Source organism: Xyrauchen texanus, chromosome 27, assembly GCF_025860055.1.
Source record: "Xyrauchen texanus isolate HMW12.3.18 chromosome 27, RBS_HiC_50CHRs, whole genome shotgun sequence".
In the NCBI taxonomy this organism is placed as follows: domain Eukaryota; kingdom Metazoa; phylum Chordata; class Actinopteri; order Cypriniformes; family Catostomidae; genus Xyrauchen; species Xyrauchen texanus.
The window spans coordinates 14,088,676-14,116,232 of record NC_068302.1 but is presented as its reverse complement, the minus strand read 5'-3'; the positions used below and the strand labels follow the sequence as shown (position 1 = coordinate 14,116,232).

The 27,557-nt window shown below is 37.4% G+C and overlaps 2 protein-coding genes across 2 annotated transcripts; both read left to right on the top strand.

The window, feature by feature from the left end:
* Positions 1-8,888: 8,888 nt before the first annotated feature.
* On the top strand, positions 8,889-12,809 carry LOC127621222 (uncharacterized). Its single transcript, XM_052094729.1, has 2 exons — positions 8,889-8,996; positions 11,930-12,809. Exon 2 carries the CDS (start codon positions 11,991-11,993, stop codon positions 12,807-12,809), a length of 819 nt encoding a protein of 272 aa, XP_051950689.1. The 5' UTR covers positions 8,889-8,996; positions 11,930-11,990.
* Positions 12,810-16,456: 3,647 nt separating this feature from the next.
* Positions 16,457-26,211, top strand: LOC127621053 (actin-related protein 2/3 complex subunit 5-like protein). The gene is made up of 4 exons (XM_052094483.1): positions 16,457-16,964; positions 22,132-22,203; positions 25,355-25,531; positions 25,627-26,211. The coding sequence occupies exons 1-4, from the start codon at positions 16,824-16,826 to the stop codon at positions 25,687-25,689; spliced, it is 453 nt and encodes a 150-aa protein (XP_051950443.1). The 5' UTR covers positions 16,457-16,823; the 3' UTR covers positions 25,690-26,211.
* Positions 26,212-27,557: the final 1,346 nt, after the last annotated feature.

Sequence of the window (27,557 nt, the reverse complement as noted above, 5' to 3'; positions counted from 1 at the left end):
TTTGTTTTTAATCTGACACTGCACAAAACAAAATAATGCATCAAAATTAATGTTGTTGCTAATCAGTGACATATCCCAGACAATTATAATCCAAAAAAAAAAAAAATATATATATATACAAATAAAAATTCCCCTAAGCATTTAGTATGTGGAAAATAATATTTTTTGTGTGTTTTTTTCCCCCACAAACTCAACAGTGGCATTATAAACTCGACAAAAAAAGAAACGTCCTCTCACTTTCAACTGCTTTTATTTTCAGAAAATTTAACATGTTTAAATATTTTTATAAACATAAAAAGATTCAACAACTAAGACATAAACTGAACAAGTTTCACAGACATGTGACTTACAGAAATGGAATAATGTGTCCCTGAACAAAGGAACAAATGTGTAAAAATCAAAAGTAAGAGTCAGTATCTGGTGTGGCCACCAGCTGCATTAAGTACTGCAGTGCATCTCCTCCTCATGGACTGCACCAGATTTGGCAGTTCGTGCTGTGAGATGTTACCTCACTCTTCAACCAAGGCACTTGCAAGTTCCTGGACACTTCTGGGGGGAATGGCCCATGCCCTCACTCTCCGATCCAACAGGTCCCAGACATGCTCAATGTTATTGAGATCCAAGTTCTTCGCTGGCAATGGCAGAACACTGACATTCCTGTCTTGCAGGAAATCATGCACAGAACAAACAGTATGGCTGGTGGCATTGTCATGCTTGAGGGTCATGTCAGGATGAGCCTGCAGGAAGGGTACCACATGAGGGATGAGGATGTCTTCACTGTAATTGAGCATTTAAATTGCCTGCAATGACAACAAGCTGATGATGCTGTGACACACCGCCCCAGAGCATGATGGACCCTTCACATCCAAATCGTTCCTGTTCCAGAGTACAGGCCTCGGTGACACAAAACCGCGACTCATCAGTGAAGAGCACTTTTTGCCAGTCCTGTCTGGTACAGCTAAGGTGACGTTGTTGCCGGTGATGTCTGGTAAGGAGCTGTCTTACAAAAGGCCTACAAGCCCTCAGTCCAGCCTCTCTCAGCTTACAGAAGACAGTCTGAGCACTGATGGAGGGATTGTGCATTCCTGGTGTAACTCCGGCAGTTGTTGTTGTCATCCTGTACCTGTCCTGCAGGTGTGATATTCAGATGTACCGATCCTGTGCAGGTGTTGTTACACATGGTCTATCACTGCGAGGATGATCAGCTGTCCTTCCTGTCTCCCTGTAGTGCTGTCTTAGGCGTCTCACAGTACAGACATTGCAATTTATTGCCCTGGCCACATCTGCAGTCCTCATGCCTCCATGCAGCATGCTTAAGGCACGTTCATGCAGATGAGCAGAAACCCTGGACATCTTTCTTTCAGAGTCAGTAGAAAGGTCTGTGGCATGGGGGCGTGGTCATGTGTCGAGCTGCAGGAGAGAGAGGGGTAAGCCTCATCACCTGGTTCACAATGATCCCTAACACCTGTCTCTCGTTATGAAAGCATGAAAGCATGAATTGAGAGTGCTTTCATTTATTGACAAGTTATTTTATGTTGCCAGCATCCAGCAGTCACAACAACATGCCCTCATGGAGGTACGCCTGGAGCAGGAACAACGCTTCCAAGTCTTACTCCAGGCACAAGCGGAGGACCGACAGGTGCTCCAGAGCCTGATCGCTAGGGAGGGGGCTGGCGCTGCAACCTCCTCGGAGCCCGTCCCATAGGTGGCCCTCACGAAAATGGGTCAAAATGACGATCCGAAGGGCTTTCTTGACTTCTTTGAGAAAACCGCTTAGTTTGGAGGTGGCATCCCGATCAGTGGACGGCCTGCCTGTTGCCCACTTGGTTGGTTAAAAATTAACTAATTGAAAGTGGAAAATAATATTATTATATAATATTATTATGACAGTTTTTTGATGCAGACATTTTGTCCTCTAAGGACCTCTCTGGGACCTCTAAGTAGTGACTTTTAAACATTTATGCGCAAGGGTTAAATATTGATCTGTTTCTCACCCACACCAATCATTTCACTTCTGAAGACATGGGTTTGAACACTGGAGTGATGTGGAAAAATGTCCAGTCACCATTCACTTGCAAAGTCAGGACCAAAAGAGCTGGGACATCTTAAAAATCTTAATTGGTGTTCTGCAAAAGAAAGAAATTCATGCACATCTGGGATTTTTTTGGGTGAACTATCCCTTTAATGGATTTAATGGGTCATATGTGGTTTATTTATGTTCTTTCAATCCTTTAACCAGGTATTTTTTAAATCTAATGGGTTTTACACACTTACATGGTAAAGTGTGTAAAAATACATGGTCATTTTTAACTTTCGGTTAACATGATCCTGCACTTCAACTTACTAAAATTGGAAAATTTAAGGAAAAGTTCACCCAGAAAAGACAATTCTGTCATTATTCAATTGTATCCATATGTCCCTCCAAACTAGTATGACTTTTGTCTTCCATGGAACACAAACAGTGAATTTATGAATCCTTTGTTAGTGTGTAGTGTGACAAGCCTTTTATATGACATATAAGCTCCTTTCTGAGCTTGAGCGAAATGTAGATTGGAGGTAGAATCAACTATGCATTAACTGTGGGAGGTCAGTTAAGGGAACCTAGTGACTAATGTTCTTTACTTCTTAAATTCAGTGTTAAAAAATAAAATGAACATTCAAAAGTAATGTATATCTTAAGCCCCAGGCTGTAATCTGTGTTAAAAAAAATATGTTTGTTCGATGTGATACTGAAGTCGATGAAATCAGTGTTCATTGCATTCCTTACCCCAAGACTTCCCTTAGTGAATCTATCACCTGCTGTCTGCTTTGATCCTTCTAAAATATCTAGAGGAAGAATGGTAACGTGGCTGACATAGTGAGAATCAACTGTCCACCATTGGGTTCTGCTTGAGATTATCCAATGCAGGCACATCACCGAGCAAATTGGATTAAATAAAAATGTGCTTGGTTGGATCACACAGTGGGCTGTTGGTATCTGTTTTCATTGCCAGAGGGCAGTTTCAATGCAGCATGGTTCTGCTAATACATCTGATAGCATGTTTATATAGCAACAAGGCACTTTGGTCCATATGTGGAAATCAACAGATGTTTGAACAAAGGAGAAAGTTCTTGGATGCTCAGCAAATGCTGGACCCCCATCTGCCTCTCAATGAAATGGTGAGTCCATGGGATGCTGTGCCATTCATATACCTATGTTGGTGTTGGCTGATGTTGTGAATCCTGTCATTATATGAAGAGCGAGAAAGATATTGGGACTGAAAGGAAATATAAAATAGATTATTCACCATTTTTTTTGCTATTCCAAAATCTGAAGACCTTTTATTTTCTTTTAAAATGAATGCATTCGTCCTCCATGTGTCATCTTTTTGTGTTAGAATATTATCACTTGTGTTAGCTTAATGTGTAGAGACTACTATAAGAAAGCCAATCAGTGCTTGATATGCCTGAAAATTGTAAAGACTATGTGATTAATTGCCATTAACTACGAAGCAAAAAAATTACAAATTACAATTAAAAATATGAATCGATGGACAGCACAAATGTTTAGTTGTAAATTATGCAATGCAGTTAACAGGAATGCATATTTTATCAATTATACACCCTACCCAAAAGGCCAAATCTAACTGTCAGTGGAGTCAAATTTACATTTTAGAGGGAAAATTTGACCGCCAAATCACACATACTATTGTTTATGTGAATGGAATTGTTAGTAACCCAGCAGAATGGGGTTGATTTCATGTTTATGTAATAGTTCCCCCCAAAATAAAAATTCTGTCATCATTTACTCACCCCTATGTTGTTCCAACCCTTTATGATCTTTCTTCTGTGGGACAGAAAAAGAGATGTTACACAGAATGATAGCTTCAATCCCCTTTCAATTTCATTGTATGGAAAAAATAACGTAAGTCTCCTTTTGTATTCCATGAAAGAAAATAGCATATGTTTTGAAAAACATGAGGGTAAATCAACGATTAGCTTTGAGCTTTCATTTTTGGGTGAACTATCCCTTTAAAAGTATAAAGGCCTGCTATTTCAGAGTGACATTGAATTAAACATCTTTTTGATAAAACACACCAGACAGTGCAATTTTATTATGCTTGCGATCTGAACTGCCCAAAATTCTAATCTTATTCCATAATCAATTCTGCATGTTTTGCAAGCATACTCTCAAAGGAGATGACATCATTCATTCGTAGTTCAAGGTAATTTACGTATGTTGAATTGACATAGGTCAGCAGCCCCAGAGGATTATCAGGGATTGCACTGGCCAATGTGTTGACAGACAGATAGGGAACATTTGGTGAGTAGGCTAAATTATCCTCAGGGATACAAGAGGCTTGTGATAAAGTTTCAAATGAAGGTTGAGACTTTATACTATCAGGCCAATTTCTCACAATTGGAATAGTTGGAGAAAGCATTATATTTATTCAAATCAAGGGTACATGCTATTGCAGTGAATACATACAGTTATAAATCTAAAGTGTGCTAGGAGACATCATCATGGTCTGACTGTTTAACAGTGGATGGAAGACTATGGGGAAGGAATTGGCAGAATGTTAATCCCTCTGCGATGTTTTTCACCATCCATGGTTGGTGTTATCGTAGCTAGCTGCACTTTAGTGAGTAAGAATGCTCAAAGGTGGGCTACAGTTGCAAAGATCAGTCACTCGATGTACACTCTGCACACATGTGTGCATGCATGCACACACATTGTCTGGAAAATGTTATTTTCTGAAATCATGGAAACCTTGAGCATTCTGATTTGAAATGGTGCCACAGTTAAACTCTGAAACACATAATTACATAGAGCTCATGCAAGGTTTTGTTGTTGTATCCATTGACGACATAATGGGTCTTGCTCATTCACCTTTGCCATCACACCATAAACAAACCCCAAACCAAAGCTGTAAGTTCCCATAGAAACATCAAAGATGGTCAAACCTTCAACAAAGGAACATCTATACTTTTGAAGTGGAGTTAAACAAACACTTAGTTAAAACAGAAGAACCAACAGAGACCTGGAACGTAATTTACTGTCAGGTAAGAGAACAACCTTCTTTAACCAAATATGTATTGATGAAAATGTATGTGAGTTCAATTGAAGCCTTTGAGGGAATCTTTCCACATGTTTTCCCAAGGAACAGGGTTTCACAAACATTCCCTTTTTAGGGTTGGGCTAAATAAAAAAAGACTAGCTGTATGAATCTCTTTGGTTGGTGGATATTTTAAGGATTTACAGATGTTTTACATTTCGTGGGCGCATGGAAATGGTGTAAAGAGGAACTTTGGGGACCTTCGCCATTATACTTTTGGCTTTTCTAAACATAACAGACAAAGTACAATGTTAAACTTAGTTTCTGCTTAGTTTTATGTGCTGCTGATGTAAACCATATAATTCAGGAGATCATTTAAATGCAACTCTCACTTTTGGATTTCATAAGAATGCTGCAAGTTAAACATTTAGACTGTATACGATGAGCTTGTCAAACCATATGGGTGGGTGCATGCATACGTATGCCATGGAAAACACAAAAAGCAGCCCATAAGCTTTACTTTAAGAAAGCAGTTCTGTAACATAACATCATTTCTCTTTATCAGGTTTCACTCCATATTTTCCCCTTCAGATATGCATGACTTAAGTTATTCTCAATGTATCATTTAAATAATTGCCATTAAAATAAACCCATACATAGTGTGTGTGCTAATTAAAGAACTAATGATGAACTCTTGATTGCTGATACGGTTAATCAAGCAATCCATTTGCCACACAAAAGCCTTTTCATCATTTGATTGTATATTAATCTGACTGTTCAAAATAATAAAACATCAAAACACTGAACAAGAGTGCTGGATGCAAAGAGCACATGTGTTACATGCAGGCGACAGATGCGGCTATGATCTGTATTTCCTGAATGAGTCATATTGGCACTGTGTTATCAGCCATTGCACATGTTACAGCATAATAAATGTATGATCTCTCCCTCTCTCTTTCTTTCTTTTTGCATTGGCTTGGTAAAAGTTATAAGCAATCACTTCATGTTCAACGAAGTGTCCCATCTTGTCCCATGAACAGAAATGGGCACAGTCATGCGATGCATTTCTATCCCTTGAGAGGTTTCAGAGAGCACACAGGATCCAGAAGAAAACCAGTCTCAATGGCATGGAACTCCAAAGTGAAACAAAGAGAGCAGGTCCAAGTCACAAACCAGAGATGGGTCCCTCCTCTTAAATCATCTCCTATACATAAAGATGGATCATCTTCTCAAAACATTGGTGCTAATAGAAACAGCATCCTCCAGTTGAGGTCCCTAAAAAATTCAAGAAACATCTCTGAAGAAAGCTCAAAGAAATCATTCACAGCCAAAAAGTCTCTGCTCATAGGTAATGATCTACCAAAGCTTCTGTCTAATGTGATCAATGTGGGTAGCAAAGTGTAAGATATATTCAAATACAGCATTAGACATGCGTTTTCTAATTCTGAACACATATGCATACATATGGTCAAGTAATATATGATATGATGATATACATACAACTATACAACAGTTCAGAAAGCATCCAGAATAATACCAAGAGAATACCCAGAGTGTACAGAGCTGTAATCTGGCAAGAGGACTACTTTAAAGATCTTAAACATAAACTAGTTTTGATTTGTTTAGTATTATTGGTCACTTCATAACTCCCATTCCGTTTGTGTTATTTAATAGTTTTACTTCACTAAATATGTGAAGTGTGAAATATGTGAATTCTAAATATGTTAAATAGTAATAATAAATAATGAGTTGGTGTGTCCACACTTCTGACTGGTTGTCTTGCCTAATAATTATTGCTGGTCGGGGCCACAGTTAAAGCAGTTTCAACCTTATTAATCAAGATCTATGTTTATGTTATCGCAGCATGTGGAGTGCGTTGTGTACTGTCACCGAGACCCTCCAACTGCAGCACATCATCACTCAATAAAGATGAGAAAGATAGACCTCATTCCACTCCATCAAGATCAGAGAAATGCAATACAGGGAGAGTTGAGAGAGAGCTGGAGAGATGGGATGCATACACTGGGGAAAAAAGAACAGAGGAGAGAGAGAGAGCGAGGAGCAGTATAAAAAGAAAGAGAGTAATGGTGAATTCAACACACAGGCCTGCCACTGTTCCACTGGATAATCAGACGGGACGCAGAGCACTAAGCACAGGTACCACAATGACAGAGTAAATCATGGTGTATTTCTACATGGGAGCTGTATCATTTCTGAGCTCTTTTATTTGAATTATATATGAATCTTTTTTAGCCTTAACCTCCTGAGACCCGAGCGTGACTGCTGTGTTCATTTTCCATTTACCTTTTAGACTTGTAACAAATAGCAGCTAATAAATAAGCAAAAATAAACAAGAGAATACCCAGAGTGTACAGAGCTGTAATCTGGCAAGAGGACTACTTTAAAGATCTTAAACATCAAATAGTTTTGATTTATTTAGTATTTTTGTTCACTTCATAACTTCCATTCCGTTTGTGTTATTTCATAGTTTTACTTCTTTACTAATTTTTCCTAAAAATGTAAGTTCACATGTGGACATGGGGACCAAGTTGTGACATTTTAAATAATACCAAGAAAGTCCGATTTTTTGTTTATTATGCTCACTTGGTTCCTATTTAGTCAATGACTTAACCTCCAGTGGGCTATCTGTCTCTATTGTACAGTGATTACAAAATAAATTTAAACAAAATGTGTATTAAAATTAAGCGAAATGACCCACAGATGTGTTAAAGTTATTAAAAATAACTAACATGTTTTTTCAACTTTTGAGAGCATAATGTCCCACAATATATATATTGTGTATATCATATCACATATGTGTATATCATATTTATCAGCATGTTGGCATAAAGATATTTCTTACCTGAGGCACTTTTGTTGGCTCTGAACGTGTAGAAGCGCTTCACGGAAATGGAGGCCATGTTGTTGTGTCACATGACTCAGTTCGCTAGAAGTTAAAGCCTAAAATAACAGTCTAGAGTCTTGTGAGCAGTATTCAGTCTGTTTAAATTCATTCAAATTATACATTGCACATAGCAAAGCCAAAATACAATGTCCACGCCTGTGGACAATGAGTCACACGATGTTAAAGGGAGAGTTCACCCCAAAATTTTAATTTTGTCATCATTTACTTACCCATGTGACTTTCTTTCTTCTGTGTAACACATAAGGAGATATTAAGCAGAATGTTAGGGACTGATATCCTCAGTCACCATGTCAAAAGAGCAGCGTTGTCAAAATTCTTCAAAACGTCTCCTCTTGAGTTCCAAGGAAGAAAGAAAGCCATAAAGGTTTGGGACAATATCACAGTGAGTAAATTACAACATTATTTAAATGTTTTGGCAAACTAAACTTTTCAATCATAAATATGTAGTCTCCAACTTAACTGGTCATCTGACCAAAAATTGCTTGTCATCAGCCATTTAGCTTTGCCTGGTGTCTGGATTGGCTTTGGCAGCTCTGTAATTTCAAAGCAACAGGTGTCATTGACATGACCTTTCATTTAAAGACTTGTTATGTCTTGTTATGTTACAATATACTATGTCTACATACATATGGCCTCTCTGTTGATGTGCTGAAATGCTTACAATACACTACATAACAACCTTATTAAGAGAATGGAATGTTCTGTTGGTGACATTCTATATTTCTACATGTTCGATGTGTAGTTGATCTAATATGGTCTCAACAGCTATCATAAGGAATTCAAATTTTGACTTCAAATTCATTCTAACAGTGCAAATCTCACACAATCCTTCTCATTCATTTAATTCTTTATGGAGAACCTCCCACATGCAAGACACCCTGGAGAAGAAAGGATGATCAAAGTGTCCTCCAAAATGGACCTCAATACTCTAATGAAAAAAGTCCCAATCTAACTCCATCTCTACATCTCTTCATCCCTTCTTCATACCAGCCAGAGGAGCAGGGCGAGGAGACAGAAGAGCGACAGGATAATAGGTTCAGTTTACTCAGCTACTAACTAATTAACTAACTACATTGTAAAAAGTGGTAACCTCCAATTATTACACTAAGGAGCTATTTCTAACCGATCTAACCATTACTATTAGTTTTGTGGGTGTAACCTAATGTGGCCAGGTTGATATAAATCAAACCAGTTCATTTCGATTTTACTATGTGCAAGATTTTTAGGTTAATAGTTTTCATTGTAGCTAAATAAATTATCTATTTAACGTTGTTGATAAAAGACGATCCTAAAAAGAGGACAACCCGATAACAGTACATTCAGAAAACAAAACAGAGGTATTAAAATGGGTTCAGAAGACATGCATGTAGTAAAAAGAAACACACATCACTCACTGAGTATTATACTTATGTATATTGCTTAATTATAATATCACTTTAACCAGGGTAAAGCCATTTTCAAGGGGAAACCAGCTAGCAAAGAAATAAATGGCTAGCATATTGGAATGATAAATTAGAGGGACTTTTGTGCATTGAGAATAAAGGCAGTTAATGAACGTTCATGAGTGAAATCCTGAGCCCTCTGTGCCCTTAAGCAGTATTAAGTTACAAATTGTATGCTGTGTGGTTAGTGTCTAGTATTCAGCTGGTAACAATATGATGTTCTCACCTCCATGGAAACTCAAAATACTGCCAGAGGCATGCACGAATACTGTTGCCTAGAGTAGCAACAACCTTATGTTCATAGATGAAGAACATTAAAATGTGAATATGGGCATTTATTACCTCATGGAGCTTTCTCTAGCTTATCTGACCTTTAATAATGACTTTAAGTGGTATCATTGCTTGATTTAGTCAAATAATATATTTGATTTGAATAATACCAGCTTATTTAGATGTTACCACATGAAGGACATTTTAAGGTTATGTTACAAAAATGTCATATAGTGTAGATATTTACCCAACTCAGGTTTTTGCTCCAAACTAATATGTCTAAGATGTAGCAACGAATTTTGATCTGATTTGCAGTAAGCAGTAAGAACTGTAATTAACAAGGATTTACTGATGTTCTAACTGTAATTCTAAAGCTATTTTAGAGTGCAAATGGCACATAAGCTTTCCTGGCCAATAGGTATTTTAAAAGGCATGATTGAAGAAAACCAAGTACATATTTTCACAATTTCTCATGATTACCAAGTTCATTGCATTTGAAAGAGGGAATTCATGTTTTCAGTCTCTCTGTATATTAGCAGCTGTAATACAGCTGCAGGTCAGGCTGCAAATATTCATTTCACATTTATTTGAAAGGTTTGTTCATGTTCCAGGCTAGCAAATCTCTGTTTTTGAACATGAGTCTCCAAGATGCAGCAATCAAGGGGGCAATTCTGCATAGCGTAGCCTTAGGATGTAACCACTCTTTATGAGTTTTGAACATCTGAAGCCATATACTTTTTAAAAGTAATAAGTTGTTAGATTGTTTTGCCCTCCAGACAAACAGACTTTGAATCTGCTAATAAATATGTAACTTTATTGTCGATGTACACAAGGTACTTGGCAAGAGTTTCGTTTTATACAAGTTTAACTATAAAAGGAAATTTCTTAATAAAAAACGTGGTGTTGGTTTGACAAAGCCTTTAATGAGAATTGATATTGGTGTGAATATTTACAGCAAAAAAATTTAAGTTTTCACAAATTTGAAGGTAGTCTTATTTGTTAGACAAACAGACAGACAGCTAGTCAGATAGACAGCTAGATAGATAGATAGATAGATAGATAGATAGATAGATAGACAGACAGATAGATAGATAGAAAAGAAAGAGTGACAGACAGACAGACAGACAGACAGACAGACAGACAGACAGACAGACAGATAGATAGATAGATAGATAGATAGATAGATAGATAGATAGATAGATAGATAGATAGATAGATAGATAGATAGAAAAGAAAGAGTGACAGACAGACAGACAGACAGACAGACAGACAGACAGACAGACAGATAGATAGATAGATAGATAGATAGATAGATAGATAGATAGATAGATAGATAGATAGATAGATAGATAGAAAAGAAAGAGTGACAGACAGACAGACAGACAGACAGACAGACAGACAGACAGACAGATAGATAGATAGATAGATAGATAGATAGATAGATAGATAGATAGATAGATAGATAGATAGATAGATAGATAGATAGATAGATAGATAGAAAAGAAAGAGTGACAGATAGATAGATAGATAGATAGATAGATAGATAGATAGATAGATAGATAGATAGATAGATAGAAAAGAAAGAGTGACAGATAGATAGATAGATAGATAGATAGATAGATAGATAGATAGATAGATAGATAGATAGATAGATAGATAGATAGAGAGACAGACAGACAGACAGACAGACAGATCGATCGATCGATAGAAAAGAAAGAGTGATAGATAGATAGATAGATAGATAGATAGATAGATAGATAGATAGATAGAGAGACAGACAGACAGACAGACAGACAGACAGATCGATCGATCGATAGATAGAAAAGAAAGAGTGATAGATAGATAGATAGATAGATAGATAGATAGATAGATAGATAGATAGATAGATAGATAGAAAGAAAAGAAAGAGTGACAGACAGACAGACAGCCAGATAGATAGATAGATAGATAGATAGAGTGACAGACAGACAGACAGACAGACAGACAGACAGACAGACAGACAGACAGACCGATCGATCGATAGATAGAAAAGAAAGAGTGAGACGGACGGACGGACGGACGGACGGACGGACGGACGGACGGACAGACAGACAGACAGACAGACAGACAGACAGACAGACAGACAGACAGATAGATAGATAGATAGATAGATAGATAGATAGATAGATAGATAGATAGATAGATGTGGTGTAAAAAAGCCAACTGAAAGCAGTTTTTTTTTTATGAAAGTGTTGACAATTTGTTTTCCTTAAAAGCTCAGAGGAACATGAGAAGCAAACCATCATAGAGGAGCATGTCAGAGATCATGACATCACCATGGAGAGCCTAAAACAACACAACGCTGTCAACAAAATACATGACGAACAACAAAATGATTCTGCTGATGGCAAACAATATGATAACACAGACACCGGACAGCATGATATTCCAGTTGGCAAAATGCAACCTGACATGACTGATGCACAAGATATTACAGAAGACAAATTTGAGAATGTCATCACAGAGGATACAAATCCACAGAACATCATGGATGACAACAGACAACATGAGGTCATAGAAGACAACAGCATGCAGGGAAATCAACATAACATCAATGATGCTGACAGATCTTACAATATCACAGAGGACAAACAATACCATGACATTATAAGGACCAGATTAACTTCTTATAATAGAAGTGCATATTTAAGAGTGGACAAAACCTCTGATGGCAAACTCGTGGGTAAAACACACTATCCAGCCACAGCTACATCTCTGACATTTCCTTCCACCCTGATAGTCAGAAACCCCTCTCCCACTATTAGTGTTTTGCCATTGTTTTATGGAACGTCATTTGGCTATCGCATCAGAACTTTCAATACTTATAAGCCCTGCCATTCAATAATTAGGACCAGAAATGTCTGTAATGACAATAGATTTAGTAGCCCGATGAAAGACATGCGACATATTATTGAAATAAAAGGAAATCCTTGCCTATTAAAAACAAAGGCTGAAGCGGTAATCAGCCCCCACCCCAAAATAATAAGCACTGTGAGGGGGGCTCAGACTCATAAAATTAAAACCACCAAAACATTTTTGTGGGGACCAGAGGGGCTCCAAGAAGCTAAGACAGCTTCTTGGGCCCCTCTGAAGTGAGCCAGCGACTCATGTGAACAGGTGGAGAAGCTTGGAATAGTTCTGAAAGCAATGTGAGAGCACAGTTGTGTGTGGCCTTTCAGTCCTACCCAATGAAGAAAACCTGCTTTAAAAAAGAGGATTGATTGATTGATTGATTGTTTGGGTTTAACAAAATCTTCAACAAAAACAACAAAACAAAAAAAGTCCTTATGGCTTTGAGAAGAAGGGCTTTAACATAATTGGGAACAACAGCTGCTATGTTCTCATTCACATTAGTCAAGCAAAGAAGAATAATACATTTTTAGATTCTCGAATACCCTCTGGACTTTCTTAAAGTGGCTGACTCTTTAGTTGTGTTGACACGGATCAATAAGATTCATTGAAAATGAAATCCTTTCTGGTTTTGGTGCTTTTTGAGTGATATAAAAAATGTAATTTCATCCTAAAAACATATCTGGTGAATGTCTTTAACATTAGGGGAATGACATTACACAACATTTTTCAGGGTTGAAGAAAAAAGTACACCTATGCAAACTAACAGCTGTTGATTTTAAACTAAATGATGCTAAAATCAGGGGGGAGGGGGGTAATTGTAATGGACATTATAACTTTATAAGGCCTAAGAAAATATATGATATAGAAAGAGAGAGAGAGAGAGAGAGAGAGAGAGAGAGAGAGAGAAATTATTACAATTGTAAATGTATTTTAATTTGATTTTAAAGGCATTACAGACCACAGCAGCAAAGATTTACTTCAGAAGTCAAAGTTCTCAAAGTTAGGGTCATTCTTTAAAGTTGTATACTGTTTCAGTTTGTAGTCATATGTGCAACTGAACATCTATGTACTAATACTGTATGTAGTGACATGGCAAAAAATGAATTATTTATATTCTGAACATGTTCAAAGTGTGCCTGGAACATGAGACCCTCATTAATGCCATACATTACACACTATCTGATTAAATGAACACTGAATTTATAGAAGCAGCAGGGTTTTGTGGAATGCCTAGAGGCCTGAATCTCACAGCACCCATTCAGACTCAAGAGTAAATAATTGTATTGCCTTTAAAATGGAAGACAGGATGTCAGCCAGGTATTGATAATGCCTGTCTATACACATCACTCCGCTGCAAGGCACGGTCAGTACTTTTTTTTTTGTATTAGCAATGAAAATACAATCAAAACTCATATAGATGTACATGCAAACACTAAGAAAGTGCATTCAAGACATGGAAATCCTGGATGGAATGGGAAGAGACAAGGTCAGACGCTCCCATTACTCTATACTGGGGGGTTGTGTGGAAAAATGCGCATTCTATTAAAAAAGATGCAAGTGCAGCATCTCATATAGATTAAGGTTAACATTTGTTCTCATTTGCAACAGTTTCAATGAATCTAATCTTTTATGATAAGGTTGTAATTGCAGTTAACAATGAAAAGAAAACAATGTTTCATTAAGATGCATGTAAAAATAAAAGGAGAAAAAAATACTTTGTAAAAAAATAAAACTAATTTGTTCAAGATGGTGTACTGGTTTGGCCCCCTGAATTAATATTAATACACTCAATACATGAGCAATAGTATGAAAACATCTGCTGCCCCCTAGTGGCTTTTTGTTGCTTTCAGGCAGGTATGTATGAAATAACTGCCTTGAGTGATCTGTGTTTTGACCCAGACTTGAGGGGAAAAATATCATTCAACGATAGACACGGTAGCTATAGACTATATTTATTCGACATTTCTTACCTTTATCGCCAAAAATGAGCCAATTCAGTTTAGCTGTTTGTCATATTAAGTAAAAATGCAGACAAATCGTTTGGTTTGTATGTGGTGAAATGTGAGGGAATGCAATTCACTGCTCAGTTTAGAGGTGGGAAATCTTACATCATTGATGTTATAGCAGATTTGCACTGTCCATAGATTGGCTCAGAACATGAACAAAATAAATAAATAAGGAAAATAATGTGTTATCGTGGTTTTTAGACATTATACTATACAATGGTAATACCATGTTTTGAACATGATACATTACTTCCAAATATTTAATCCTCATACGGTATTCGCGGTCATTTTTGACTGGAAGGGTCAAATGTGTAACCCTTTTTTGATGATGATGATGATGATGATGATGACGACGACGACGATGGTACCATTTCTACTTACATTAAGTAAGAACAATAAAATTACGCATTTCTTTTAGGATTTTATGCAATTTTTTAATCATATTTATATATACATTTCTAAAATTGATTATTAATTGGCATAAACAAATACTTTTTTTACTAATTCAAAACCTTCCCTACTATAAGTTAAAACATGAGGAAAATATGAGACCGTGACATAAATTGGAGGCAGACTGCTGCCATCTGGTGAACAAAATATTAATACCATGACTTGAAAAACATGTCATGCCAGTAACAGCCAGTAAATGGCTGTAGACAACTACTGTGCAGTCTGATGACTTGTTGAAACATAATTTTATATTTCGTCACAAGATATGCTTTTGGACTAAGTATTATTTGTAAAAGTTCAGCATTTTAAGTTTGATTTTTTTTAGGTTTATGTCATTACGCTTGTCATCAGACCTGATCATGGTGTTACAAAGAGAAGACAGAGAATAAGAATTTTTCTACAAATAATTTATTTAAAACCTAAAAATGTATTAACTCAAAGAAAATGTATAATAATGTAAAGAAAATGAACATTAAGAAACAGAAATGAACTGCAACATTCTGAGAATTTTAGAGTATAAAACAAAAGAGTCAAAGTAAAAAATTAGCAATTTCAAACATTCTATAGTAAAAATGTATTTTGCAAACGTGTGTGTGTGTGTGTGTTTTGCACTGAGGATGTTTCAGAGTCTCACCCTGTAATTTATGTCTGTTTCCTTTTTTTCTGTCTGTCAATGTTTCTGCATTGTGGCTGAATTACTGATTGTATTTGATAGATATCGAAAACAAAATCCCTGTTTTTTGTTATTTCCCATTCATTTTCAATGGTCGGTCAATTGACTGCGAATACCAAAGTGTCGCTTATTTGTTTTACAACCACTTATTGAATCATGTCCAATTTTATTTTATATTTTAATGTTCAGATGGCAAATGAAGGAAAAGTAACCAAGTTTTGTACTGCTCAGACAAAGGAAACCGTTTTTATTACATTTTAAACATTTATGTCGGTCAAACATGATTGAATATCATAGGAAGGTCAATTGGTATTAGCAAAATTAGACCACATTATGACTTTTAATTATTACAAAGCACAAATATGCTTATCATTTGTAAGTTTAGGCACTGGCACTTTGTTAAACATATATATTTTTAAATGGATGTATACAAGAACAATACAGAGAGAACGTTCCTTCAAATGTACATTAGATGTTTACATGGTTTCAGTTGTGTAAACCATAAAATTACAAAAATAAAACATTAAACTAAACGAACACAGGGGAAAAGTGCCAGCTGCCACTTATACACAATATCATAATTGCTAATGGTATATCATGTTCTAATAGACTTTTTGCCTTTACATAAATAGAAAACACTACACTAGGCCTATTACGTATACGTAAGTTGAAAGAAAACTGGTTTGGAGCCAGACCATTTTATTGTATGTATATGATACTTCCCCGTTAATATAAATAATTGTAAAATATCATATTAATATTGTATATAACTATATTTAGTTTCTTCTTAATGAAAATTTATATATCAATCCAAAACATGTTTCGTTGCATCACAGGAAACGGAAACACTGGATCACACCGCAACCATCGTGTGGGATTCCGCTTCCTCTTCAATCGGGAATTTTTGTCCGCTCTGCAGGAATGTGTGGAAATGCTCGAGCTGGGGAAGAGGCAACAGCTGCACCATCCAGCTGACAAATGAACCGACTAACGGATGTCCATGCCTTTGGGTTTCGGAACGGAGTATAGCGGAGACACACTCGGATCGCCGTGTAGCTGAATATCTGTCCGATCATCCCACACTCGGAGGCGCATGATTGATTGAAACGGCTCCTCCTCCTCCTCCTCATGGCGAAAAACACCTCGTCCTCGCGATTCCGGGGAGTCGACATCGATGAATTCGACGAGAATAAATTCGTGGATGATCAGGACGAGGCGGCCGAACAGCAGGGACCCGACGCGTCAGAGGTGGACAAACTCATCAGGCAATATCCTTCTGTTCAGTAATATTCAGTCCAGATGTCAATGATCTATAGAGCTATACTGAGAAATCTTCTTAAGTATACTTGTCAAAGGAAGTTTTAGTATCTATATTATAAAATCAACTACAAACCTCATCCAAGATTATTATAGATCGTGTATTATTTACGTTCAGCTTCTGTCTTCGAACCTACGCAGCGTTTTGTGCAGCGCAGGTGTGTTCGAACGCGATGGGTGCCCAAAATGTTGTCGGATGTTTGAATGCGCCTTCGACATCCCAGAATGCTGCCAAATGTTCGAATCAACCGATCAAGTGCTCCTTTGATTCCCTAATATTTAGCAGAATGTTCGAATTAACATTTCCAACGAGCCTTCGATTCCACAGACTGCTGTTGTATGTTCAAATCAACCGTTCGAACGTGTTTCTAATACTCAATAAGATCGTTGAATGATTGAATCAACTGTTTAAACGTACCAAAGATTCCTCAAAATGAAATTGATAGTTCAAACATGCATCTAATACCCAAAAGTGTTGCTGAATATTCGAATCAACCGTTTTTTTTTTTTTTTTAAATATTCAAAAACGCTGTTGAATGTTTGAATTAACTGTTCAGCAGGCCAAAGAATAAAATTTTGTTTAACAATCAACCTTTTGGTTGTGCCAAAGATGCCCCAAAAGGGTGTTCAATGTTTGACTCGACCATTTTAACACGTCAAATATGCCCACAAATGCATTTGAGTGATTCAGTCAACCGTCCGAACGCGGCTCTGAGGCTTGTATGGTGTTCAGGTCTGTGGGACCCATTTTCAAATAAAATAAAAATTACTCATTTTCTGTGAAGAACATATATCAGAACACATTTTCAATGACCACACACTGTACATCTCAGCGTACAACGCCTTTGTCATCTGAATGGCACTGAACCCAGAGTGGAACCGAGGGAAGCTCCAGAGGAGACGCCTCTTTCTCGAGGAACTGGGTAAGTCATTGGTGAGACCACAAATCCAGAGAAGACAACATGTTCCAAGAACCCCAGCCTCTGCAACCATCATGAGGAGGATTCAGGAGGAGAATGCTGATGCCCTATCCACCTGACCTACAGAAACACCATCAGCAGAGCCTGAAGTATATGTCTGACACTCATGCCTAGAGAGAGAGAGAGTTAGTAAGATTCCTGATCTGTTCATTATTCTAGGTTGCGGCCAGCAACAACAAAAAGAAGCTCTGCGAAGTGTGTGGACCCAAGATGGACAGAAAAACACAATATACATGCATCAAGTGCAAGAAGTACATATGAATTAGAAATGTAACCATTCAGGTCAGTTTACACAACACAAGCTGAATGCATACAGCGACCATGTCAGTCGCCCTATTGAACACATTGCCTTTCATACGGCGACTGACATGGTCGCTGTATGCGTTCAGCTTGTGTTGTGTAAACTGACCTGAATGGTTACATTTCTAATGAAGTTCAAATAAATACAAATCAATAGTTATGAAAAACCTTGCTTCATTTGTAAATTTGTTGAATTTTTTTCCACTCATGTCTTGATTATAATTGATTTTCCTTTTTTATTACATTTTATTAAAAAATGTTATCTAGCAAAGGTAAAGGGCAAATATTAACCATATATGCTGTTTATATTGCTTGTTATTGGGATGAAGTAAATATCTGTTGAGTATTTTAACATCAAATTGTTTGATTGTTTTGAATTAAAAACCCAAAAATGCAGCGGGTCCACCAGACCCACGAACACTGGCTGAATAACAAAAATATTAACACCACACAAGGGTTAAATGCTGTTGAATTTCTCTGATACTCGGAAAGGTTATTGAATGTTTGAAATAACTGTTCAAACTTGCCAAAGATGCACAAAATGATGTTCAAATTAACATTTCAAACGTTTTTGTGACGCTCAAAAAAGCAGTATAAATGTTTGAATCAACCGTTTAAACGTTCTATAGATTCCCAAAAATGATACTGAATGATTCAAATAATCTGTTCGAACATGCCTCTGATGCCCAGAAGTGTTGCAGAGTGCTTGAGGAAACCATTCGAATGTTCTTCTGGTGCTCAAAAATTCTGTTGAATCTTCAAATCACCCGATCAAACAAACCAAAGATGGCCAAAAATGCTATGGAATATTTGAATCAAACATTTGATTCTGCATAAACGCTGCATAAATGCTCAAAAATTCTGTTGAATCTTCAAATCACCCGATCAAACAAACCAAAGATGGCCAAAAATGCTATGGAATATTTGAATCAAACATTTGATTCTGCATAAATGCTCAAAAATTCTGTTGAATGTTCAGATCACACATTCAAACATGCCAACGTTGCCCAAAGATGCTGTGGAATGTTTGAATCAACCATTCAAATGCACCAAAGATGCCCAAAAATACTGTTGAATGTTGAATCAGCCACTCAAATGTGCCAAAGATCCCCCAAAATGCTGTCGAATATTCTAACTCAGTAGTTCGAATGCACATAAGATGCCCAAAAAATGCTGTTGAATAACACAGGCCGCCATCTTGATTGTTTTGGTTGGATAGATCACATGACTAAAAATGCATAGTTTTCCAAAGAATCTGTTTTCACATTCCACACTTCAAATTTATCCACTTTGGTGTGCATTTTCAAAAAGCTCAGTTTTCGTGGACAAAAATGCCATCTCAGTGTGGATGGAAGGCCAAAACGGAGAAAGATGTGTTAATGTGGACTAGGCCTCAGGGAGTAGAAACTATTTTTGTGTACCTTTTGCATGCAAAAAATAGCTTGCATCACCTTTAAGGACTGTAGGCGTGCTGATTACATTCTGCTCTTGATAACATATGTAACATGTTAAGAGAGGGTGGGTGTTTTTTTAAGTGACCCACCAGGAATGCCTGTTGCTTTACTCATGTAGTGTCTGAAACCAGGATTTTCCCTCTCTGTTTAATTTGTTGCAGAATAGGTGACTGCAATTATCTATTTCTGGTATGTGGAGGCAATACTTGGCAATTCCACAAATGTCAACCACAACATGGAAAAATGGCAATTTCAAACTTATTTCAATTCATCATGCAGCCTTGATGATGATTATTATAACGCAATATAGTACACTCACCTAAAGGATTATTAGGAACACCATACTAATACTGTGTTTGACCCACTTTCGCCTTCAGAACTGCCTTAATTCTACGTGGCATTGATTCAACAAGGTGCTGAAAGCATTCTTTAGAAATGTTGGCCCATATTGATAGGATAGCATCTTGCAGTTGATGGAGATTTGTGGGATGCACATCCAGGGCACGAAGCTCCCGTTCCACCACATCCCAAAGATGCTCTATTGGGTTGAGATCTGGTGACTGTGGGGGCCATTTTAGTACAGTGAACTCATTGTCATGTTCAAGAAACCAATTTGAAATGATTCGAGCTTTGTGACATGGTGCATTATCCTGCTGGATGTAGCCATCAGAGGATGGGTACATGGTGGCCATAAAGGGATGGACATGGTCAGAAACAATGCTCAGGTAGGCCGTGGCTTTTAAACGATGCCCAGTTGGCACTAAGGCGCCTAAAGTGTGCCAAGAAAACATCCCCCACACCATTACACCACCACCACCAGCCTGCACAGTGGTAACAAGGCATGATGGATCCATGTTCTCATTCTGTTTACGCCAAATTCTGACTCTACCATCTGAATGTCTCAACAGAAATCGAGACTCATCAGACCAGGCAACATTTTTCCAGTCTTCAACTGTCCAATTTTGGTGAGCTCTTGCAAATTGTAGCCTCTTTTTCCTATTTGTAGTGGAGATGAGTGGTACCCGCTGGGGTCTTCTGCTGTTGTAGCCCATCTACCTCAAGGTTGTGCGTGTTGTGGCTTCACAAATGCTTTGCTGCATACCTCGGTTGTAACGAGTGGTTATTTCAGGCAAAGTTGCTCTTCTATCAGCTTGAATCAGTTGGCCCATTCTCCTCTGACCTCTAGCATCAACAAGGCATTTTCGCCCACAGGACTGCCGCATACTGGATATTTTTCCCTTTTCACACCATTCTTTGTAAACCCTAGTAATGGTTGTGCGTGAAAATCCCAGTAACTGAGCAGATTGTGAAATACTCAGACCGGCCCGTCTGGCACCAACAATCATGCCACGCTCAAAATTGCTTAAATCACCATTCTTTCCCATTCTAACATTCAGTTTGGAGTTCAGGAGATTGTCTTGACCAGGACCACACCCCTAAATGCATTGAAGCAACTGCCATGTGATTGGTTGATTAGATAATTGCATTAATGAGAAATTGAACAGGTGTTCCTAATAATCCTTTAGGTGAGTGTATATCTCAGAGGTTGAAGTCTGTAGGTTTCAAAGCGTTTTTAATGGTTTCCCCTCATGATGTAAGTGCTGCTTTCACAATTGTCACGTCCGTAACGAAGAGATGTCACATCCGTAATGCTGGTTTTTCTCCATTTATGTGAAAACTACAATGAATAAAAAAAATTATATTACATGTTCTTAGTAGTGCCAACCCTCCAAAATGTAGTGGCTGTTATTATTTGTAGATTGTGAATTTAAATTCACAGAGTTTTTACAAAGTGTGTGGTCTCCCAAAAACACAATTGTTGTCACATCCGTTAACACAAGCTTATTTCCAGATCTTGGAGTTGATTTTAGGGTCTGGACTCTCACCAATAGTTGAGAAAGGCTTAATTGAGTTAAATGCTTTGGATATCTCCCCTCTGATGTTGGTGTCATTGGTATGAATGGTTCTAGTGTGTCTAGTTTGTCTTGGCAGCAGGTTATGCATTTTTATGTGGTATTTAACAGAAGGCGATTTAACAATGACTTCATGTATAAAGGGTGTGAATGATATGACATATTAAAAATGAGTTGAGATTAGCCATTGAGAGTAAAAACCCATTTTGTTAATAAAGAAGCTTACTGACATTAAAATATTCTGCTAGTTTATTTTGTCATGAAACTTTGTTACACTTATATTCATAGTCTTCATATATAAATAAAAAATCTTTGAATCCCCAATTCCTTTAAACAGACGTCTATGTCAAAGTAAGATGTAGAGTACTTGGCATATCACACACACACACACAAATCTCTTAAGGAATGCTCTTGTGTACTTTGTGAGTGTCTGACTGGTTTGTTAGCTTACCTTAACTAACTGTGATGCACAGGGGACATGATGACAGCTTTTCACATTGCCTTGAGGAATCCACCAATCAACTCCAAGAATCCGGCAGTGAAGGTAAGAGACATTAAACAAATTATGTTACTCTGACATGTTGATGTAGCACTTTCAGATGTTCAAGAATACTCTGTTATTAAGGCATAACAGGTTGTCAGAATAATGTGGAAATTATGTCTCTAAAATGAGCTATTGTATTCATATACCTCTAGGGGTGTGACATTTTGTGCTCTGGATGGTTTGAAATTAAAGCAGGAAGCTGTGAGAGGCTGTGCGTTGCAGTGATTTTACCAAGATTAAGGATGTTGCTAAGCACAGTTCTAAGCAGAGCCTTGAGGGGATTATTGCTTTTATAAATCAACAGCAACTATGGATGCACCGATACTGGTATCGGAATCTGGTCCGATACCACGCTCATGTACTCGTAAAAATGCTCTGATGCCAAAAACCGATACCATCTGACGTGCAAATGTCATTACGTAAACATTCAGTGCACAAATTCAAATCACGTCATGTCCTAAGATTATTGAACCGCAAAAGCTACGATTTAATGAGATATATAGTTTGCACGTGCAATGTTTCAAATGTGGGTGTTTGTGAATGTGTGGAGCCGGTGTTGTGCTGACATAAGGGATGCAAACTGCTCATACCTTTAACCGTACGTTCACACCAGAGGCGGCGAGAGCGTCAAATCGACCGGAAGTCATTCATTTTCAATGACAGCCAGCGTCTCTCGGCGGCGAGTCTTGGGCGGCGTGGGCGTCAGATGGAAGTTCAAGTGCAGTCAACATTATGGTAATGAGCTGTGGCGCGGTTCGGCGGCAACCTATTGGAATATAGAAGTGCTCCACTCTAGCGAAGTCTAGAGAACACAACCGTGTAAACTTTGGTTCCCACCAAACATTAGCTCCGAAGATAAAATGGAGGAGAAACTAATTATTGCCGTGACGGGTTTCCCTGTAATATATGACCAAGACCACAGTTATTATTACAAATGTATTTTATTTTGATAACAAACAACTATAATTTTAATTACTTTCTGCCATCGATCGATTTCTTATTTTCACATTTTAAAGAGTTCATGAGGATATACGCTACTTGTGATAGGTCGGCAAAAAGTAAATGGTTGACATGTCTGGATGTTTAAATTGCAGCCCCTTTAAATATAGTTCACAAAACAAAGCATTCTGAACAAACGTTGCCGCCTATTTCAACTACGTCAGAGCGTCCAGGAGCGTCCTTGAGCGTCGAAGGCAGGGCAGCCAGAGCGAATTTTGACGCTCTTGCCGCTTCTGGTGTGAAAGTACAGTAAGAGATCCTTGATTCATACACGGAAAACACCATCATGAGCATCACATGCTCTGTTTGAAGCAGATGACAGCAGGCAGAGCGCTAATTCACTTTAGTACGAGTCATATACAGGCTACATTTTTATTTATTTAAATGATAGCCTGTTGTAGTTTAATAATTACTGCGATTTCAAATAGTGACCAGCTTTTCCGGATTGGGAATCTACTGTTATTGCGTCAGAGCTCCTTGGTCTAACAACTCTTTTCAAAATAAAAGCTTAATTTATATGAAAAAAGTATGACAGAAATGGATCACTATGGTAAAGTTATGTAATATTCACTGTTACACTACTATTAATAATAATAAATAAATAGTAACTGTATTATATTTAAGCTATATCTCATATGCAGCACTTTATTTGACAAAATATAATTCCAATGAGGTATTTAGGATTGTGCTGTGATGTTCTGTATAAAACCAATTCATTTGATTTAAAGTTAATATTGATTACCACAAAAATTTATTTTGACTCGTCAAAAAAATCTGATACAGTAAAACGCTTACAATGGAAGTGAACGCAGTCAATCTGTAAACTATAAAATACTCACTGTTTCAAAAGTACAGCCACAATACATAAATATGTAATGTAATGTCAACAAACCCTTAAATGACAACATTATGATTTAAACAACTTTGCAGCTCAAATTATACATGTGTTTTAACAGAATAATTAATGTAAGTGCTTTTATAAAATGATAAGCTTCACATTCCTGTTTAAACCCTACAAAAATGGACTCCATTCACTTCCCTAGTAAGTGCCTCACTGTAACCGCGATATTTGCTTTTCTTCAAGAAAAGAAGTGACCAGTTAAAATAATTTTTTGTGGTTATCAACATTTTGCCATAGATGCTGTCGATTGAGCTTAACTTGTATTGAACCCAGAATATTCCATTAATATGAAATCGGATGATATGTGGTTATGAGTGCTTATAGCGTGTATTTTACAACGGATTAGAATGCAGCACAGCTGTGTACATAAATAATGCCAAGTAGAGTTCATTAACCTAACTGCATGCTGTTTATCATCTTAATGGTTTGTAGTAACTTAGTGCATTAATATAGAATTGAACTGATATATTTTTAGTGGCATTAAACGTCAGATTTAGACCAGAACTATCAATTTTTACCTGTTTATTAGAGCTTTCAATTTACGTGCTAATGCAGGCGATTCATTTAAAAAGATTAACACGCTATATTTTCTTAATAATGATTGACACATTTACCGTTAATGCAGCATAAACGCTTGTTGGAAGGTCGGAACCTTGTCGATGTTTTCACCCGGGATCAATACAATGATGCACATTTCACAACACACACACACACACACACACTGTTCCTGTCTGTGTCAGCGATCTAATGGTAGAGAAAGGATCTATTACAGTATTTGATTTACAAAACAGACCTAGATCGAACTTGTGAAAGAAATGAAGTATTTTTTAGCCCGTCAAGTCTTTACTATCACCAAAACGTAGACGTTTTGTCTGCAAGCACTTTTCATGTCATGTTCAGTGAGGCGCTTGACGCTGGCATTGACGCCCTAATGCGAGTCATGAATGCGGCTTCACAATTGCTGTAACCGTGGATAGCCACAGTTCACCGTCTGAATAATATTATGTCGGATTTGAGGTTAAGTGATTTAATGCCCATTGCTATTAATGTGTGGAACTAGTTCTTTCAATTAGTCAAACTCCCACCTAGACTTAGGTAAACATTTAATGTTACTTAGTTGAGTTGATGCTATTTTAGTGCATTTCTATCTTAATACTATGGAAGGCTTTGTTTAGAAAATGTTAATAAAGCATTATTACTACAAAAAATGATGTGATTAATCGACTGACAGCACTAATGTTTATCTCCCAGGAGCGAGCCCAGGCGGTAGTTTTACAAGTGCTGACTGCTTTTAAGAGCAGCGACATTGAGCCAGCAGTGAAATCTCTGGACAAGAATGGAGTGGACCTGCTGATGAAGTACATCTACAGAGGCTTTGAGAAGCCCTCAGACAACAGCAGTGCCATCCTTCTGCAGTGGCATGAAAAGGTTAAGCTCTGATATACTTAGTCTGCCCTATGTTTGATCTGTGTTTTTGCTTCTCACACGTCCATTTCTATTTTTGTCTTTCTGTTCTCCCTCAGGCTTTTGCTGTAGGGGGTCTGGGATCCATCGTACGGGTGCTGACTGCGAGAAAGTCTGTCTGAGAAACAGAAAGTGGAAAGACTTGCAACCACAACTACCACAGCCAATAGATTCACTCAAAATCAACAGACAGTGAAAGTTATTGTTTGATATTTCATGTAAATTATTGATTCTTCCATATGTTCTTATGGAATTCATAAAGCCTGACACATTTCTCTTCTAATGAAAGTGAACGGTTTTTGCAACAGTCCATGAACTGTAAAAGAAGGACAATGAATCAAAGGGAGAGACTTAAATGTCTAAGCCCTGAGCAGAAATTTCAGGGCATTAAGTACTGTGACAAATATGAAAGTTGTATTTGCTTGTTTTGCTTAGTTGACCCTCTCAGATATGTAGTTCTCTTTTCTTGAGTTTTAATTCTTATTTTTCTTATTGTACAGAAAAAGAATGATGTTTAATATATAGTATTTAGGTGGTGGAGCTATGGTTTCATTCATAGTGCGGGGTTGAATTGGGATGGGAGGGTTATTGTGAAGTGCCTGGTGCAATAAAGATCATAAAGAGTGTATTTTTTGTATTTGACTATTTGATCTGCACTCACTGAGCACTTTATTAGGAACACCGGTGCACCTGCTTGTTCATGTGATTATCTAATCTGCCAGTTGTGTGGCAGCAGTGCCATGTTCACATCAACATATACCTTTATGTTCACATCAACCATCAGAATGGGGGGGGGGGGAAATTATCTCAGTGATTTTGAGTGTGGCATGATTATTGGTGCCAGACCGGCTGGTTTGAGTATTTTTGTAACTGCTGATTTCTGGGAATTTTCACGCACAACACTCCGATTTGTGCCAAAAACAAAAGACATCCAGTGAGCAGCAGTTCTGTAGATGGAAATACCTGGTTGATGACAGAGGTCAACAGAGAATGGCCAGACTGTTTCAAAATGACAAAGTCTACGGTAACTCAGATAACCACGCTGTACAATTGTGGTGAGAATCTCCATAATCTCAGAATGCTATGCTGAGCTGCCTGTTGGCGCTGTTTTGGCGTCAGAAGGCGACCTACACAATATTAGGCAGTGGTTTTAATGATGTGGCTGATCGGTGTAAAACAAGATCAATATATTACACAATTTAGGCGGTTATCTACAATGATATTACGCTGATGTGTTCATAGTTTTCTTGGGCCCCTGCAAAATCTAGAGGGCATTAAACAACTAAAGCTTTTTTATCTAGTCACATGGCAGCCTGCTGATAAGAACAGATCCTGAAAAAGATTCTGATACATATGTGCTAAAAAAAAAAAAATTGGAGAATGGCCAGACAGGTTCGAGCTGACAGAAAGGCTATGGTAACTCAGATAACCACTCCCATACAAAATTGTGGTGAGCAGAATATCATCTCAGAATGCACAACACCAGCAGAAGACCACGTCGAACACTTTATTGGGACCCTATTTTTCCTAATTAAGTGCTCGGTGAGTGTGTTTGCCCAAGCAAAATGGGCCTACCCCAAAGTTTCAAACATATTCTGGTCCCTAAATATGGCTCAGGTCCCTCCTTCAATATATTTCCAAGAATGAACCCATTAGCTCATTACAGTTTGATAGAAAAATACCAATTATAATGTCATTACATAAGGGGTGAAAGTACATTAAAATTGATATAAACAGTGAGCGTGTTTATATGCATGATCTTACACCAATTAATAATCAGACAACGTGTAAGGTTATGTAAATGCTTTTAACGGTTTGCTTATATCAGGGTGAATTTAGTTTTAAGCAAAAAAATAAAATAAAAAATAACCTGTGTGTGCATGTAAACATATTACATATAGAGGTTAAAAAACAAATTCTAAATTAGGCAGTTATCTTATAAATGCTAATCTATTGGAAAACCCTTATTTAAAGTGAAACTGATCTCATT